This window comes from Haemaphysalis longicornis, unplaced genomic scaffold (genome assembly GCF_048455015.1).
Source record: "Haemaphysalis longicornis isolate Haplotype H1 unplaced genomic scaffold, Haemaphysalis longicornis Haplotype H1 scaffold_1, whole genome shotgun sequence".
NCBI lineage: Eukaryota > Metazoa > Arthropoda > Arachnida > Ixodida > Ixodidae > Haemaphysalis > Haemaphysalis longicornis.
The window spans coordinates 176264066-176281038 of NW_027526203.1; the positions used below are offsets into that span (position 1 = coordinate 176264066).

A 16973-nucleotide genomic window follows, 5' to 3' on the forward strand; every position below is an offset into this window, starting at 1 on the left:
TACCGCTGATGTCTCGACTTGGGACAAAAGAGACACATCCTGTCCGGCTTGCTTGGCAAGAGGAGGAAGGATTAGTAGATATAACAGAATTAAAGCAGGAAGAGGTAGTAGAATGCAAGAATACAAGAGCGGGAAGATACCGTCGCGGCACCATTTAAGCGGTGCGGCACCGCGACAACCCTTGACGATTCTAAAGACGGCGAATTCAAGGAGCCCCTAGCCTCTGCCAGCACATAACGCTCGAGGGGACCCGAAGCTCGAGAGAGCATGGTGGACGAAGTGTTGCAACTCACGTGTTAGACTCTGACAGCGACGCATGGTTCGATGCCTTTAGCGACGACGAGGGATTAGAATAAACAGGAATCATCTATTTTTGTGTCGATGCGGTCACTTATTTGTCCCTTCTGCACTTGACCGGGAAGTTCGCCCATCTCGAATTTTTTACTTTATATCCACGCAGTTTTGGATGTCGGTGCGGCCACTTTATTGTAACTTTTTGCACCTGACCCGAAAGATCGCTCATCCCAAATTTTACACTTGATATATCTGTAGTCTGGGTGGGCGTTCTTTCAGAAGTTCACGGTATTCGTAAATTTAAATACAATACTGATATACCAATTTAAGGGAACCGACAGCATGCTGTACGTGTATACACTGCCAAGATGTTGAAGGCAAGAAATGACATAAAATAGGGTTTAGTACAGCATTTCTAGGCCAGACCACATTGGTACGCTTGGCACAATATTATAAAGGCGAAGACCTTGTATGCCTCAGGAATTTAAAAAATCTGACGTTTTTACATGGAATGGCTGCAAAAATCAACGTTCTCCGGGCCGTTCTGGCTTACAAAACGCAAGTAGAAATGCAAAACCAGCGAGCACTGTGTCTTAATGGTCCGTGCAACCTGTCCTTAGGTGACAAAAAAAAAACGTGGGCGGCACGCAAAACGAGCGCGGGCACCGCGTGGCACTACAATGCTCTTCAAACAACTCGTGCATCGTGTTTGCGTCTCTCTGAAGGCTATTCTTTGTTTTCTTTTCTTACCAGACAGCAGAACTTCGGAAATCCGTCCGTACTGGGATGCTCTGAATGTGTTGTATACTAGCTTCATGAGAGTAGCACGACACACGTAATTAGCAGTAAAGAAGTCTTCATTACCTTAACCACGTGCTTGGTGTGCGCGGCAAGAGCTCTTTAACGCACAGCCACATTCGGCCGCTGGTTTATTTCCTCTCACCCTTCTTCCGTTCCCCACAAACGAAACATTCTACCTCTTCCTTCTAAATTCATTCATTCATTCATTCATTCATTTATTCATTCATTCATTCATTCATTCATTCATTGTCAGAAGAATTGAGCAACGATGTTTCCACATTCAAACCAAGTAAGTAGACTTAAGAGGCCCGCAATTTTTTTTCGGGAACGCCAGCCGGGCTTTCAGTCAAAATAGCAACAAAAAGTTAAAGGGAAGGTTCCTCTTGCCCCTTGTCCTTGTCTCACAAAAACATCAAAATAAAAAGCCGGAACCTGCCCTGCTTGTAACAAGCCGGAAAGGACATGTGAAGTTTATTATTTGTGACTGCGAAACAATGATTCACGGGTGGCACAATTGCTTGCTAATAATAATGAAATATTCTTATCATCCCAAATACGATTCTTGCCAATGAAACACGTTGCAGTTTTCTTATCATCCCAAATACGATTCTTGCCAATGAAACACGTTGCAGTTAAAAAATAGAGAGTACGTTTTCGAGTACTCTTATATTTTCTCATTACCAGGAAAAATATTGATCTAAACAAAATAAAACAAGCATTAGTGAAATTGCAAGTAAAGATCAACTTTTCATTGTTAATACGACAAAAACTTTCCGGTATAGAATTTTCGTCTGAAATATTTCAGAAAACCCTGAAACAATCACATAGCGTGTTGCACACATTTTAAGTTGTTCGATATTGGTGTTTTGGGCAACGTTCTGCGCTGTTTTTCGATGTGCTAATTGCAGGCTTCTTAAATTCCAATGCAAAATTTGTCCGGTTCTCAAAGTTTACTAAAAGTTTGGTGCGGTCAATTAAGGCTTTTTAATCTCATCTTGGTAGTTTTAACCTCGAATATCTTTCGACTTAGCCCTTATCTACATAAAGTTTATCCACCAAAGCGGCTGCTAATGAGCCAGTGCTAGTACTTTGCAGGACTATTTTATTATGTCAACACAGCTCTTATTTGGAAAACATGTTAGAAGAATTGAATACAGTTAAGCGAAATGGTGCGCCTGTTCTCAAAAGGATTATATTGTTTTACCCCCTGCCTTCTTTGCTCTAAGTAAAAGAGCGAAACGAATATTGACAGTAGGGTTGACTGTGAATATACAGATGGAACGGCCTATGACATTCAACCTACCTGTGTGGGTAAGTCCTTTCCGTCGGCACCGATAACCCTCCATTGATCACCCAAGACAGGAATTCTCAGTGGTGTCTGAACAGGCCTTCCTTGCGGGTTATAGACCAGCAGCACGACCTATTCAAAAAAATAAAGCAGTGTCTGAGGGAACTAAAAGCAGCTGCACAAAGCAAAAACCTTGAATTGAGTCAAAGATGTCTTTGTAAGGCAGTACATACAGGTTCGTACAGCTGTTTCAAACTGTACGTACATGCCGTACTTACAGCCTGAAAAAGATATTTTAGCGTTCAAGCGGAAACACATATAATTAAATGTACTGGGGTCATTTCAGGGCTAAACAACTCTTTGATGGCCATTCCCCAATAACAGGCATCAACCAGGCAACAGCCTGAGCTTAAACGACACTCGCATGCAGTGTAACAGATACTTGTGGCTGTTTCTTACTGCATCTCAATCAAAGCTAGGCACCTGCCGCGGTCGCTCAGTGGCTAAGGCGTTGTGCTGCAGAGCCAAAGGACGCGGGCGCGATTCCCGGCCGCGACAGCCGCTTCTCTGATAGAGGCGATTTCGGCGCACATAAAGATCCCCAGGTGGTCAAAATTAATCCGGAGCCCTCCACTACGGCATGCCCCATCGCCCGTGCAACGTCGGCGCGTTAAACTCTAGAATCAATCCGATCAAAACATCTTTATGGCTTTACATTAGGCGTGCATGTAAGCTTCAGTCTTGTGCGCGTTATTTATTGGATCGTCAGCTGCATGGCAGAGACTGTGGACATTCAAAACCGAACATGATGCAGTCATGTACTCCTTACTAGTTGCGTGTCTCCTCATCAATGCTGAATTGAAGCGACGATATTCTTTGTAGATTGTAGAATCGATTGACGCAGTGGCAACAGCGCCATGGCTTGACATTAACCAAATGGCTGTATTTTTCACCGAATAGGATAGTGATAGGTGTCTAACAGTAGCTGACGTAGACCTTCACGCCACAGACCATTGTAATTCAATGCCACAAGAATCGCTCCCACAGGACTCCTGTGCGTATTAGCTCCACCTCGCCTACTAAGACTCCCAGAAGCCTGTCACCAAATCTTTCTCAGGACACTGAGAACCAAGAGACACTGCTGATTTACTCTGTCGACATATCTGGAATCACTTCTAATTATTTCGACGTCACGACACGCTGGGATGTGCGGTAAGGAGCAAGCAAACACGCTCAGCCATGAGATATTACTCCGGGGCCACACAATCCTAGCTCCGCGGCTGCCCCTCTATACATCTCCTCTTTACCCAACTGTGCGTGAACCGTCAAGAAATTCCGCTTTTAACAGAAAACACACCGATCACCTCCTCCTGGTTAAGATAAATGCCTTCCGAATTACTCTCGTTGCACTCGTGAAGACCTGCCTCTGTATTCAATTTCCTCAGGTGCCTACCACGCTATACATCACTGAAAAGACTCTCTCAATGCCACAAATATTCTGGGGAATGTAGGGCCATTCCAATACACCTTTGCCTGGCGTGGTGCACTCAGGCCACATTTGAAATAATTCCCGCGGATCTGCTTTGCCACAATGCATCTGAAGGACCAATGGCGGTGAGCGCGGGAATTAATTTGGCAAATAAAGAGTCCCGACGTATCATTTTGACTGAAAAGTTTGATCTGCGCTGTGAAATCACGCAATGCACGTGGCATGGTTGCATTGCGCAATGTCACAGGACCGACCATGTTTCTTTAGTCAAATGTTATGCTGAGTGTCATCATTGGCCTATTTTTTCTCTCTGAGATTGGCCTTGTTTTGTGCATTATCAAGCCCATTTTCAAAGACCGCAGTCTTTCTTGGGCTACCCAGAAATTTTGGTCTGTCTGTATGTCTGCCTGTCTGTCTGTCTGACTCAATTCAGCCACCTGGTCAAAGTGAAACGAAGTGCGCGCAATAGTCTTATATACACACAGCGAAATGTAACATTGTTAAACAAGAACCAGACATTAGCAAATATAAGACAGAAAATAATTACACAAGGGATATTTCCAGTGTTTCTTAAAAAAATTCATAGATGCTTGATTTTTGCGAAATTAAATACCACATCTACTGCAGAAAAAAAATCCTACTGTCGCCTGCTGTCGTACGCGTCATTATAGCTTCGGCGGAATTTTAAGTATTCAAGCGGCAAGAGTTGCGAAAGGTTCCATTAGCTAGGTTCCACGTCCTGCTTGGAACGCAGGTGGACTAAGGCAACGCGGTTCTATAAACGTTGAAGTAGGGCGCCTCGATTCACACGTGTCTCCACCGTACGGGTTCGGCAGCGCTGGCATCGAGACACCCGGCATGGAGCAGGGGAACGCGGTAAATCTAAATTGACTTGAGCAAACCTTTAGCGTGTTTACCTTAGGATGAGCGCGACCCAAGGCGGACAACATGAGAAGTGAGCGGGAAAGCAAACGGGGGCATTTACTTGGCAAATGTCGACAAAAACTATCGTCTTTTGTGGACCTTTGCGAAGAAATGAGCATATACGCGGCCAATTTTTTAGAGTGAAGATCATCAAGGTAATTCATGACTTCGTGTAGCGCCAACAAAACGACAAGGACAAAGGGGGGCGGCAGGCACAAGCGCTAACTTTCAACTGAGTTTATTGAAAAAATGCGTTAATTTAAAAACACTTATCAAAAGAAACAAAGATAGGAAAGAACAGAAAAAACAGCTAATGACAAAATTTGCACACAAAAATAATTCGCACAAACACTGTGACGTCGAGCACAAGGCAGCACGAGGCATTAACTAAGGTGGCACCCACCCCCCACTCAGATAGCCAATCTCCTTATCGGATAAGGCCACGGATGGCGCGGACACGCAACGATCCCCCAGGCGTGCTATTTCGGCAGCCTCGATTATTTCTCTTGTCTTCTGGTTGGCGTGACGAGCGATGACGGCACAACTGTCGAAGAAGGGCGTACAACCGCAATCGTGGCAATTTATGCGCTAGTGGCCCTTGACAACCTTATTAACATTGTAGTCATGCTCACGCAGTCGGTCGTTCAGGCCTGTTTGGCCGACATATACTTTACGGCACTTGAGGGGAATGGCGTACACAACGTTTCCCATGCATGGAACGAACGGCTTTTTGTGGTTCTTGTCACACATTGGCTGCCAGGGATCTGCGCCGTCATTTATGCGGCAAAGGCTTAACAATTTCCTTCGGGCAGAAAACACAACATTCACCTCGGTCTTCGCACCAATCTTCTTCAGCATATGTGACAGGTCGTGAAAGTAGGAAATCACAGCGAGCCGTTTCTTGACAGGGCTATCAGCGCCGTTACGCGCCTCAAGCTGTGCATCTCGACCGGCGTGCTTGATAGTCCTGAGTAAGGCCTCAGCGAGAGAGGTGACAAGCTGTGGCGGGAACCCGGGCTGTTGAAGGCGCCGCACCTGCTGCAAGAAGCTTTCTTGGATCTTGGATTCCCTACTTTCACGACCTGTCACATAGGCTGAAGAAGATTGGTGCGAAGGCCGAGGTGAATGTTGTGTTTTCCGCCCCAAGGAAATTTTTAAGCCTTTTCCGCATAAATGACGGCGCAGCTCCCCGGCAGCCCATGTGTGACAAGAACCACAAAAAGCCGTTCGTTCCATGCATGGGAAACGTTGTGTACGCCATTTCCCTGAAGTGCCGTAAAGTATATGTCGGCCAAACAGGTCGGTGCCTGAACGACCGACTGCGTGAGCATCACTACAATGTTAATAAGGTTGTCAGGGGCCACTTGGGCATTCATTGCCGCGATTGCGCTTGCACGCCCTTCTTCGACAGTTGTGCCGTCATCGCTCGTCACGCCAACCAGAAGACAAGAGAAATAATCGAGGCTGCCGAAATAGCACGCCTGGGGGATCGTTGCGTGTCCGCGCCATCCGTGGCCTTATCCGATAAGGAGATTGGCTATCTGAGTGGAGGGTGGGTGCCACCTTAATTAATGCCTCGTGCTGCCTTTTCCTCGACGTCACAGTGTTTGTGCGAATTATTTCTGTGTGCAAATTTTGTCATTAGCTGTTTTTTCTGTTCTTTCCTATCTTTGTTTCTTTTGATAAGTGTTTTTAAATTCACGCATTTTTTCAATAAACTCAGTTGGAAGTTAGCGCTTGTGCCCATCGCCCCCCTTTGTCCTTGTCGATTTGTTGGCGCTACACGAAGTCATGGATTACCGCTACCAACTAGCCCAAATCCAAACTCTAATAATCATCAAGGTGTCAACGCAAATTTTGCATTAGATTTTAAGAACAGCCATACAAGGCTACAAAGAAAAGCTATGCAGATTTCGCAGCAACTTCACAGTTTAAGGAATATTTTGCCTCGTCTTTAAGACTTGAAATTGGGAAAGTACATTTCTATCGTGGTAGAGGGCACGCGAAGGCTGCATGTTTAGAAAATGCACATTTCAAGGAAGTAAAATGGATCCAATTGTGTTTTAGCAAATTGTAATTATCTACAGGACCAATAACATATCGCACTGCTACTTGCGGATATATGCAGCCAATATAAATGCCAGAAAAGTAGTACCAGGTTTTTGCTCTAACCAACCCTTACGGGGCGAAATCGGATGAGCGGTAACGTGCGTGCTTTCACGGATTCCAAAATGTCTGGCCGGCACGTTTAAATAGCGAGTGGTTTTTGGCTGACAACTTTCGCCCGAAAATGCACAAACACAGCTGAAGTTAAGGATTTCTCTCTGAGAGTCCTCAGAAAGGACGAGTGGGACTTCGTGAAGTTACAATCACAATGCAGTTAAAATGGCTACGATGGGATATCAACGACCAGCTAAATTGGTGAAATAATGCCTTGAAATTTCGGGAGTACATTCCTACCCTGCCGGGTGAGCTCAATAGAGCTTCATTCTTTATTATACGCATATTGAAGCCAATATTTCTGCATAATATGCATTATCTTATCCACGATGTGTTAGGAGGTTCGACCGACAGTTCTTACTCTGAAATGTTTTAATCCATTACGCCTGTTTTCCCATTATTTATGCACATTTACCGTCCAATGAACTCCAATAAAATTCATATTTCAAAATCGAAAACAGAAGAGGCTGAGATGTTTCTGTCAGAACATTTGTATTTTCTTGCAGGCCCGTTCATACCTATATAAATCTGGTTGTTCCTGCTTTGTAAAACGCTCAATAACGTCTACCAAGCATTTGGAAGTTTGTCCCAAATAGAACCTAATTGAGAAAATCTGGATTTGGGGCAAAATTACGCGTTCTTGCGGATTTCCAGAATGTGCTTGGCTGTTCATATATTAGTGTTTTCGCATATAGGGCAGGGTGCACACGTATAGCGTTCACGTAGCGGGTGGCGTGGGTAGCGGTGGCCAGTGTACAGGGACCCAAGTGGGGGTGATCGGGCAGGCATGGCGCGGCGGGAACGCGCGGATGCGGCGTCGGGTCCGGGTACCCCCAGCCGATAGAGTAGCGTACGCTATCTCTTATGCGAAAACACGCCATTAACACAACAGTACACCCGCTACACTGTACACATCATGCATAAAAATGGCGCAAAGCATGAAAGCGAGGCGCACACGTAGTATTTACCTTGGAACATTTTCCTAATGATTCTGTTATCTGATACTTCTGGTAGAGAAGCAACATCAGGAGAAATTTGCCACGCCCCTTCCAACTCACCTGTGTTGACGATTCTGTGATCTCGCAAGCACTGACGTTCAGGGTATGGCAACGAACGAACCGTGGAACTTGTGCCTTGGGATGCTTGGCGAGCAGCTTCTCGAATGCGTAGTTTGTGTAGTTCTGAAAATTATTATGAAACGGGACACATAGTTAAGCTCGGCCATCCTGGAGGCAAGTCGCAAGAAAGGAAATGGACGACTGCCTCACATCCGAAGCTCGATGGCCGATAGAAATGTGCTTTACGTAGTCGTTTGCCACTGCCTGCTTGGCGGTTCCGCTGAAACAAAAACATGCATGCATGTTACTCATACGCGTCGAATGTCCACGCGAGTAATTTAGTAAACGCAATCGTTTCGTCTTCACTCCTTAGTGGACAGTGCATTTGTTAGAGTAAGTATTGTCAGCTGTCACATTCGCCCGCTAGATTTTCTATCCTTCCTTTTAGAGGGGTTTGGGTATTCAACTTGCTCTATTCACACCTTTAAATTTGTGTGAAGCCTACACTCGAAGAAACCGCCGTAGGGCGTCTTCAACAGATGGTTTCAGAATGATCAATTGAATTGGCCTAGTGTGAGAATTACGAGCCAAATGTACGGGCAAAGATGTCTTTTTTTTCGCTAAAATTGAATGCTCGGAAACGTCACTCACCGAATTCGCTGCCTAGGCCTCTTGATTGGTCATTCTAGAGCACTGTGGTGAAGACGCCCTACGAGGACTTAGAGTGTATTTCTCCTTAGAGTCGACTTTCCACAATTCGAAGTCCCATAAAGGGAGTCTGCAACACTTCCCATAAACACTTTCACTCTTTCCTTCGTGTCTGGAAGCATGTGAAAGTTTCAGTTATCGCCAGCACAAAGCGGCTCTGCTTGATTTGCTCGTCGCTTCAGATCCGCCTCCCGTTTCTGTTTTGCTTTTGTGCAGATTTTTTAAAGTGGCTACCGAATGCGTTTATCGCTGCAACGGAAAGGATGCCGACCATTATCCGCTACATCGTTCTAATGGCGTTATTCAAGTGCTCGAAGAACGCCAACACTGGTAAAGAGCGAGAAATCTTTTGAGCAAGTTTCGAAGTTATCTGATGGGCATAGATCAGTAATTTTTGCCTGAGGTGCGTCGTGACCCTCTATTTTAAGTACTGGATGTGTTTTGTTTTACTCCAGTCTGAAAGCCTTTACGATTTAAAGAAATCTGAGAAAAGTGTTGCAGGGTTTCCTTAAATAAAAGTTTCACTGAAATGGAATTGATGTTGTGGTCCCGGCAGTATATCATGCAATTCTATAGAAGAAATTTAGAATGAAAAGCATCGAGGTGACCGTCATTTCTCAGTAAAATTCGAAATTTTAATACCAATGTCCGCGCCATTGCAACTGAGACAACGCACAGTCGATAAAGCGGCAGTGCACTTCTGATTTCAGGTCGTCAACCTTCTTTGCTGCGGACAGCGCCGCGCGAGCAGTTTGCGTGATCGGGGCTTTGGGCTTCGATTTTTCCCGTACTATTAGGGCAAACCGTGTCCTACGCTGAATCGGCGACGACAGCCGAGATTCTGAGCAAAATTAAGAAGGCAGACGCGTTGTGGACTAATAACAATGGTTCTCTTGTGCTTTTTCTTTATTTGAAAAATCAGTGTATTAGAAGCTTTTTGCGGTCCCCGTGGACTTTGAATTAACGGGAGCGGACTCTATTTCTCGTTGGAAAGGCCCGAGAACTCGTTTTTGCTTATTATGTCATCAGTTTTCGGATGAGTACTGCTCCTCTTCGTTTCTGAATCCTGCATTAGTAACGATCCCCCCCCCACCCCCCCTTTTTAGAAATTTCTCCAGACGCCTATGGCGTTGCCCCTTATCCGGTCAACAACTTCGATTATCTCCTCTAATTGCGAGTTAACGAGGTTTTGCATAATTTTATTCCACAGCTTAATTGCCTCATGAATAAATCAGCGACAATATACTGAAAAACACACTCTCTCTTGTCGCGACGAGCTATTATGCGAGCTCCTTTTGGAAACTACTAAACACAGAACAAATTGTTTACCTTTCGAATACCCGCTTGGAATAACCCGTATACTTAAAATCGTCATGCCTGTTATACGGCTTTTTTTTAGAGTTTATAGGTGTTTTTTTAGTTGTTAGTTTTAGTTAGGTGTTTTTTCGCTAGCTTTGCTTTTAGTAAGTGCCCTAGATCCACATAGACTGGTTTAAAAGTTGTTTCTTTTCATGCAGCATAACGCAAATATGGAAAATATTGCCGCGAACCATGCATTGGGTTTGTTTATTTATGCTTCGCTTTTACCGCCCGGCTGCGCCGGTCTATATTATCTGTGCGCCCAGGGAAGCGCGTGTTCCATTCTGTCTTTCTATGCCGCATGTGTTATCTCTTCTGATAGGGAGAGCATTCCGAACTACCCTGAACAGCCTAGAATAATCTTCTTTGTTCTGGATGTAAATCGACGGTTCTACAAACGCTGGCGCCGAAAGATAAAAACCTGCAGAGCAGACGTCGCGGTATTCGACTCTCGACGCTCGACTACGCACGTCACTTTCTTGACTGCTGTTTCGTCGCCTGTGTATTCTTTGAGTTGTTAGGGGAACACAAGTTCGCTCCAATAAACTTATTTTCTTTCAAGACAACTGCGTCGTCTTTGGCTTCGTGACAATATTTTGTAGCTTTAGATTCGTTTTTATGGCGCTGAATTGTATCATGTGAAAACGTACGATCTATTATGGGGTTATGTTAGTTTTGCGGAGTTGAAATTGTTTGAAGAAATTTTGAAGAACAACGCAGTAATAGAAAAGCAGACTATGCAATAGGGATCCTCTGTGGGAAGACAATCTCAGAGTAGGGGTTTCAGCCGTAGTAATATCGCTTTTACAATCATTCCAGGAGTGAATCGCAGTAGTAACGTTGACTAGACCCTAGTGAGTGAACTTTTATATTATATATATACAGTTGTTTTTATTGAAGAAAATGCCTTAGTTTTTTTTCATTGCGCATTGTTTTGTGGATGGAAATGGTAATCTTTTTGCAGGTACACCCACTCAAACTAAAACAAATGTAACAATTACGGTAGTCGGCGCCTTTAGTTTTTCTGGAAGTAGATATATGCGCTGTAGGGCTTTAGCATCCCTAAACTGACTTCTGGGGAATAATAGAATTTAGTATCTGCTTTGTAACAAAACACGGAACATACGTGATGGCGTCATGGTGCTGACCGACTGCCAATGCTTCGCCTGCAAACGAGAAATAGGGTGAGTTAGTGTTCGGTTTGGTGGCCGTAGGGAAAAAGGGCCAGAATAAACAAGCATTTGAACGACAGAAAATTAACAGGGCTGATTTTCTTTGCTTTGCCACGGTATGCGGCCTTCGTGAGATGAAAATAGCTAAAAAACAGAAGCACATTCAACCTATTAACAAAAATAAAACTGCCAGAGTTAGCCAAGATATATTTGGCATCTAGAATAAACTGATTTAACGAAATGTAGATAACTGCAGACGTTCTCTTCGGCGATCGCGCTCTCTTTTTTAAGTAATGATACCTAGAATTATCAAGTGAAACGTGGTAAAAATGTTAAAGATTTAGAGACTATGAGTGCTATTTTTCTGACTGCACATAGCTTTGAGAATTTTTTTTTGTTCTTCAATAAGTGAAGCATATTATTTGACAACTGAAGAGTAGTTGCACAAACTCACGCAACACGTTCAGGGATGCTTCGGTAATTTCTTGGGGACCGGCCAAGACACCCAGTTGTTTGGCGACCTGAAATGTTTGTTTGTGCCCTGTTCACGTCACATGCCAGTGCAGAAAAAATGGCTCAGGTTTGCACTTCTAACGACAGTTATCACAAGTGATAGCAAACAGTATGAACACAGCGTTTCGGGGAAGTTTGCCTGTGCTTGAGATTCCGCAGCCTGCCATCAACGTATCTCCATTTATCCATGGTATATCCACTGGCTGATTAGATTTAGCATTTCGCTTGCGCTGAAGGGCATGCACAGACAGCCGCGGCGCATCAGACATTAAACGGCGGGGCTCCCTGCATGCAAAGTGGTCATAAAGAAAGGTGAAAATTGTGTGCTGGTGGCTGAATGTCACTTCCGATGCAACAAATGACCCTGAATGGTGTAACGTATTTCGCTCTAAAAACGACCGGACGATATGTTTCAACATGCAGAAGCTCGAATTGACTGTTACGCAGAAATCTTTACGAAAGTCGTGCACGGTATGATGAAACCGGATCTTCAAGAAAAATAAGACGGAAGGAGTCAGCATTAATATTATCATCATCATGAGCCTGTCTACGTCCACTGCAGGGCAAAGGCCTCTCTCATAGATCTCCAATTATACCGGTTCTGTGAACAATTTATCCCCGCGAGCTTCTTGCTCTCATCTGCCCATCTAACTTTATGCCGCCCCCTGCCACGCTTGCGTTCTTTAGGGATCCACTCTGTTACCCTTGATTACCAACGGTTATCTTTTCTTCGCATGAACATGCCCTGCATACACCCATTTCTTCTTCTTAATTTCTACTAATATGTCCTTAACACGCGTTTGTTCACTGCCCCACTCCGCTTTCTTCTTGTCCCTTAATGTTACACCCCTCCTCTTCCGTTTTATTGCTCACTGAGTCGTCCTCAATTTAAGTTGAACCTTTTTATTGAGCCTCCAAGATTCTGCCAGTAGGTGAATTTCGGTACGATGCAGCTTTTATACACTTTACTCTTCAGGAACAATGGTAGGCTGCCATTCATTATCTGAGAATGCCTGCCGATTCCATTCTAACCCATTCTTATCCTGATAATTATCTCTGCCTCATGGTTGGCATCCGGGGTCACCACTTGGCTTAGGTAGATATATTCGCTTAGCACGTCCACTGCCTCGCCCCCTATCTCAAACCGCGGTGCTCTCCCGAGGCTATTGAGCAACACTTTAGTTTTCTGCATATTAATTTTCAGGCCCACGATTCTGCTTTGCTGTTCAGGTAACTACATCTGCGAACTCTGCAAAGTGACTCGGGGGACGAATTAGAAAGCATGAAGGGGAGAATAACGCGTACTAAACGTTAAATAACTAGAGCGCCCGAGGGAACTCAAGGTAATGACAATATGTTAGCGGCTGTCTCAGCAATGGTCTCGCCAATGGGCCGGCCTCTAATTGGAAAATGAAGCAACTGCCTGTTTCCTTTGAATCAAATATGAAGACAATTTACAAAACTTATGGCTTAACAGCCCGCGGTGGCTTAGTGGCAAGGTGCTTTGGAGCTGAGCGAAAGGACGGGGGTTCGATCCCGGCAGCAGCGAACGCCTTTCTGAGGGAGGCGAAAAACCAAAACGCCAGTCGGTCGAAATTTCGGGACACGTGAAATTTCCCGGGTGGTCTCTAAACTAATTCGTAACGTTTCGTTAAAGTGCGCCTCATATCCCAGGTGTACCTTGGGTGCTTAAAACCTCCAACAGCGGAAACAAAAACGTATTTCGACGCCAGTAGGTTCATGAATTAAATAAAATAGCTATAGCTCAAAAAGAACAGAATGAATCGACATGCAGAGCGACTAATCCAATAATTTATCGTGGACATATCGAACTCAAAGCCTTCTGCCACAGAAAAAGAAGCGTGAAAAAGGGAATTTGTCTACAACAGTTATCTAACTGAGCTTTATTTACCTTCCCATCTTTCTAACTTTACTATTTCCAGGTCTCAACATTAGAGTTCTATTTTTAAAATATAAAAATCGCGCTATTCGCAAACAAAATTGAGTGCCTTAGAGAAAAGTTAGGGTAGGCACTGGCTTATTTTGGCCTTTTCTTTGAGTGTAACAAATTTCATTCTAGTCGTCTCAGTGCTTGGGAGATTCTGCTTTGCGTTGGGAAATATTTTCTATTATGTGATGAACATAAAGCTTCAGTTCAGACTTCGGATTGTCCACGAAGAACGCGAGGGAATGTTCGAACATTATAAGAACAACACCTTGCTATCACCTAATTCAGACCAGCTTACTTCCAGTCATATTTACATTTAACAGCAATGATTTAGACATCATGCTCGTTGTGATCATCACCCCGCTAACCGGTTGTTCATGAGCGGAATTCTTCTGTTCGCACTGCCAATGTCAAATACCTGTTGAATGACTAGAAATGTTGAACTAGTTGACTGAGATGTATAAATGCGGAAGTTTAATTTTGTTGTATTGCCAAATATTGCACTGATAACAAAATTTTTAAGCAAGATAGGCATATAATAGTATGCCGTTCTTGTTATAGTAATTAGCGTGTCATTGCCTAACTTAGGCAAAGGAAGGTAAGCTTTGAATCTCGCATCATAATTACATGTTACTGTAATAAACGTCTAAAATAACCTGCAATTCGCGACCACCTACACGACAAAGCTTCTCTCACCTGAAGTTGGTTGTTGGTGTAACGGTCGAGATACTTGAAGGCTGCCCGGCTTGTGAAGTATCCGGTCCAGTAGGCATGGGGGTCGCTGGCATAAGGGAAGAAGTCGTCCGTCTTGTTGGGCCACTTGGCGCCCGACTCATGGAGAGCCTTCAGGTAGCACGACGGGGTCGAGTACAGCAGGTTGATCTTGGTCTTTTCAGACTGAAACGAGAGTAAGAAAAGTGATGCTGGAGGGTGGGGAAGGTACGGCGAACGCACCATTGGACGCCGTAAACGCGAACATTTGTTTATCTCGTTGTACAAAAGTGTCTGTGCATGCCCACGCTCAGAGCCCGCTAGTGATACTCCGTAAACAGAAACACTACTTGGTCATGAACTCTCATTTAGTGCATTAGGGGACCTTATGCTCAATTATTAAATATCCAGTTTCACTGTAATGGGCCGTAACTGCATGAAGGATAAAAATCATGCAATGGAGAGTTCTGAAATTATGTAGACCATGTGCACTACGCCAAAGTATGTGCGGTTAAGCCCGTTGTTAGAAATGTTTATTTCGGTCTCCTGAAAAACGACAAGCTACTGCGCAGTAGTTTTCAACCTGTGGCTTTGTGCTTTGAAGTAGAACACCTTAGGCGATTAGCCCCTGGTATATTTGAAGCTACAGAGTGGGTTTTCTTATGCAATGCTTAAAAATTGTTTCACACGTAAATCACTCCCCATGCCGTCTACGAGGGGTCCTGTGGACATTTGTTAAATCTGAATGTTTTGAAATGTGATATAGAATAATAAAGCCCACTAGCTGAACGTTTCTTTAATTCAAATTCGGATAGTGGCAATAATAGTTTAAAAACCCGTTGCCAATGCCTTGGAACTCTTAGCTCAAAATTAAATATTAAGTTTGCGCTAACAATGATGTACTAACAGTACGTATAAAGTGTAAACTAAGTACAGAAGCGGCCGCTGTTACGGGTTAACACGACAGCGCGTGGCCACGGTCCGCCGTGGGACACAACCGGCGCAGCGCGAAGTGCTGCGGCGGAAGCGCGGTCAGTGCAAGAGGCGAAGATAGTTGCGTGTCGCCAGGTAAAATTCCCCCCACTAGGCCGCGAGCGCGAAAGTGCTCAAACACTTTCGCAAAAGTGCTCTAAATAAAAGTATTCGAACTCATTTATCAAAGCCAGAATGCCTGCATCACGCACTCAAATTTTAAATGCGCCTTCCACTTCCGCAGGTACATGTTCGTTGCCGAGGGTAGCTTTCAACATTTTTATCCATGCAGAGGGAAAAAATCACGAGACACACAATGCCAAATTAGTAATGTTAGAGCACCATGGCTTCGTACTAGAGCTCTGGTCCCCCAACCTGCCCTTCTTGCGGCGCGTACCCCTCTATCCCGCACTCCTACTGGGACTGCCACCCCCCGAAGCTGCCCCCCTCGCTCTTCCGCGTCACCTCATGGGACGCTTGGCTGGCTACCCCGCCCGGAACAGGCGTTCGGGCCGCCCAGGAGGCTCTCTTCCTCCATATCCAGAAGACCTCCAAGGACATTCTGGACTACTATGAAGACAGTGACGCCTCAGGATCCATCGTTTAGCTGACCTGGACTTAGGGTGGTGACTGGGCAATAAATGTTTCCTCTCTCTCTCTTTCTCTCTCTCTCGTTCTCTCTCTCTCTCTCTCTCTCTCTCTCTCTCTCTCTCTCGCACTTGTTCAGCATGCACCGCAAAACCACGCGGCGCCAATCTTGACGCTCCGCGGAGGTTCGAGGTAACACTGCCTTATTATCTAGAACAGTGGCCGCGCCTGTACATACCAGCAAAAAAGCTACGGTGCTAGTTTACTGCATTTCACACAAAAAGTGCAATCTGTAAATATGCACTGTCTCTCCGGTGTCTCTCCTGCCTATAAATGTCATCCTCTTCCCCAACACCAGCAGTCGTTCGGGTGTGTGCACCCCCTGGTGAGACAAATTACGCCAGCTGGTACACTTCCCATTCAACTCACCTGACAATTCATTCATTCATTCATTCATTCTGTGGTAAAACACGAAGCTCAAACGCTGCGGTGACTGAGAACTGACTTAATTACAAAGTATGCTGAGCAGTTGTATGGACCAGGCCACGTTATGAAAGTAGGTAAACTACAGGCGTTGGCACATCAACACGAGATCAATCACTGGCGAGGTAAGTAATTTATTGGCGACGTAGAGCGAATAAGGTCGAGCTGACGTGGCAGTAATTTTGTTTATCGATAGCGCATCCTTCTAGACCAAAACACCGCAACACTGGCCGGCAGGTTTTGTGCGGTCTGCTTGCCACCTGAATGAAAAAAATTCGGCCACCTTCGCAATGGAGACGCGAAGACTGAGAAAACAGTGGAGCTGGTAGTCTTCACCAGCTTTAAGTGAGCATTTATTAGGTCTGCCCCCTTTTGGAGAGAAAGACAGTTAAAAAGCGAAGCTTTCCAAATGAAAACAGATCGAGTTAAATCGAAGTACACAATC

The 16973-nt window shown here is 44.8% G+C and overlaps 1 protein-coding gene across 1 annotated transcript in view; it reads right to left on the reverse strand.

Annotated features, from left to right (window-relative positions):
* The window catches only part of LOC144139672 (lysosomal alpha-mannosidase-like), a 97194-nt gene that overhangs the window by 25567 nt on the left and 54654 nt on the right, over positions 1–16973 (reverse strand). Inside the window, exons 9-14 of the mRNA XM_077671965.1 lie at positions 14471–14671; positions 11768–11834; positions 11268–11307; positions 8285–8354; positions 8075–8197; positions 2399–2515 (exon numbers count right to left, since the gene is read on the reverse strand). Coding sequence (XP_077528091.1) covers positions 2399–2515; positions 8075–8197; positions 8285–8354; positions 11268–11307; positions 11768–11834; positions 14471–14671 — 618 coding nt within the window. The remainder of the gene's footprint in view (positions 1–2398; positions 2516–8074; positions 8198–8284; positions 8355–11267; positions 11308–11767; positions 11835–14470; positions 14672–16973) is intronic.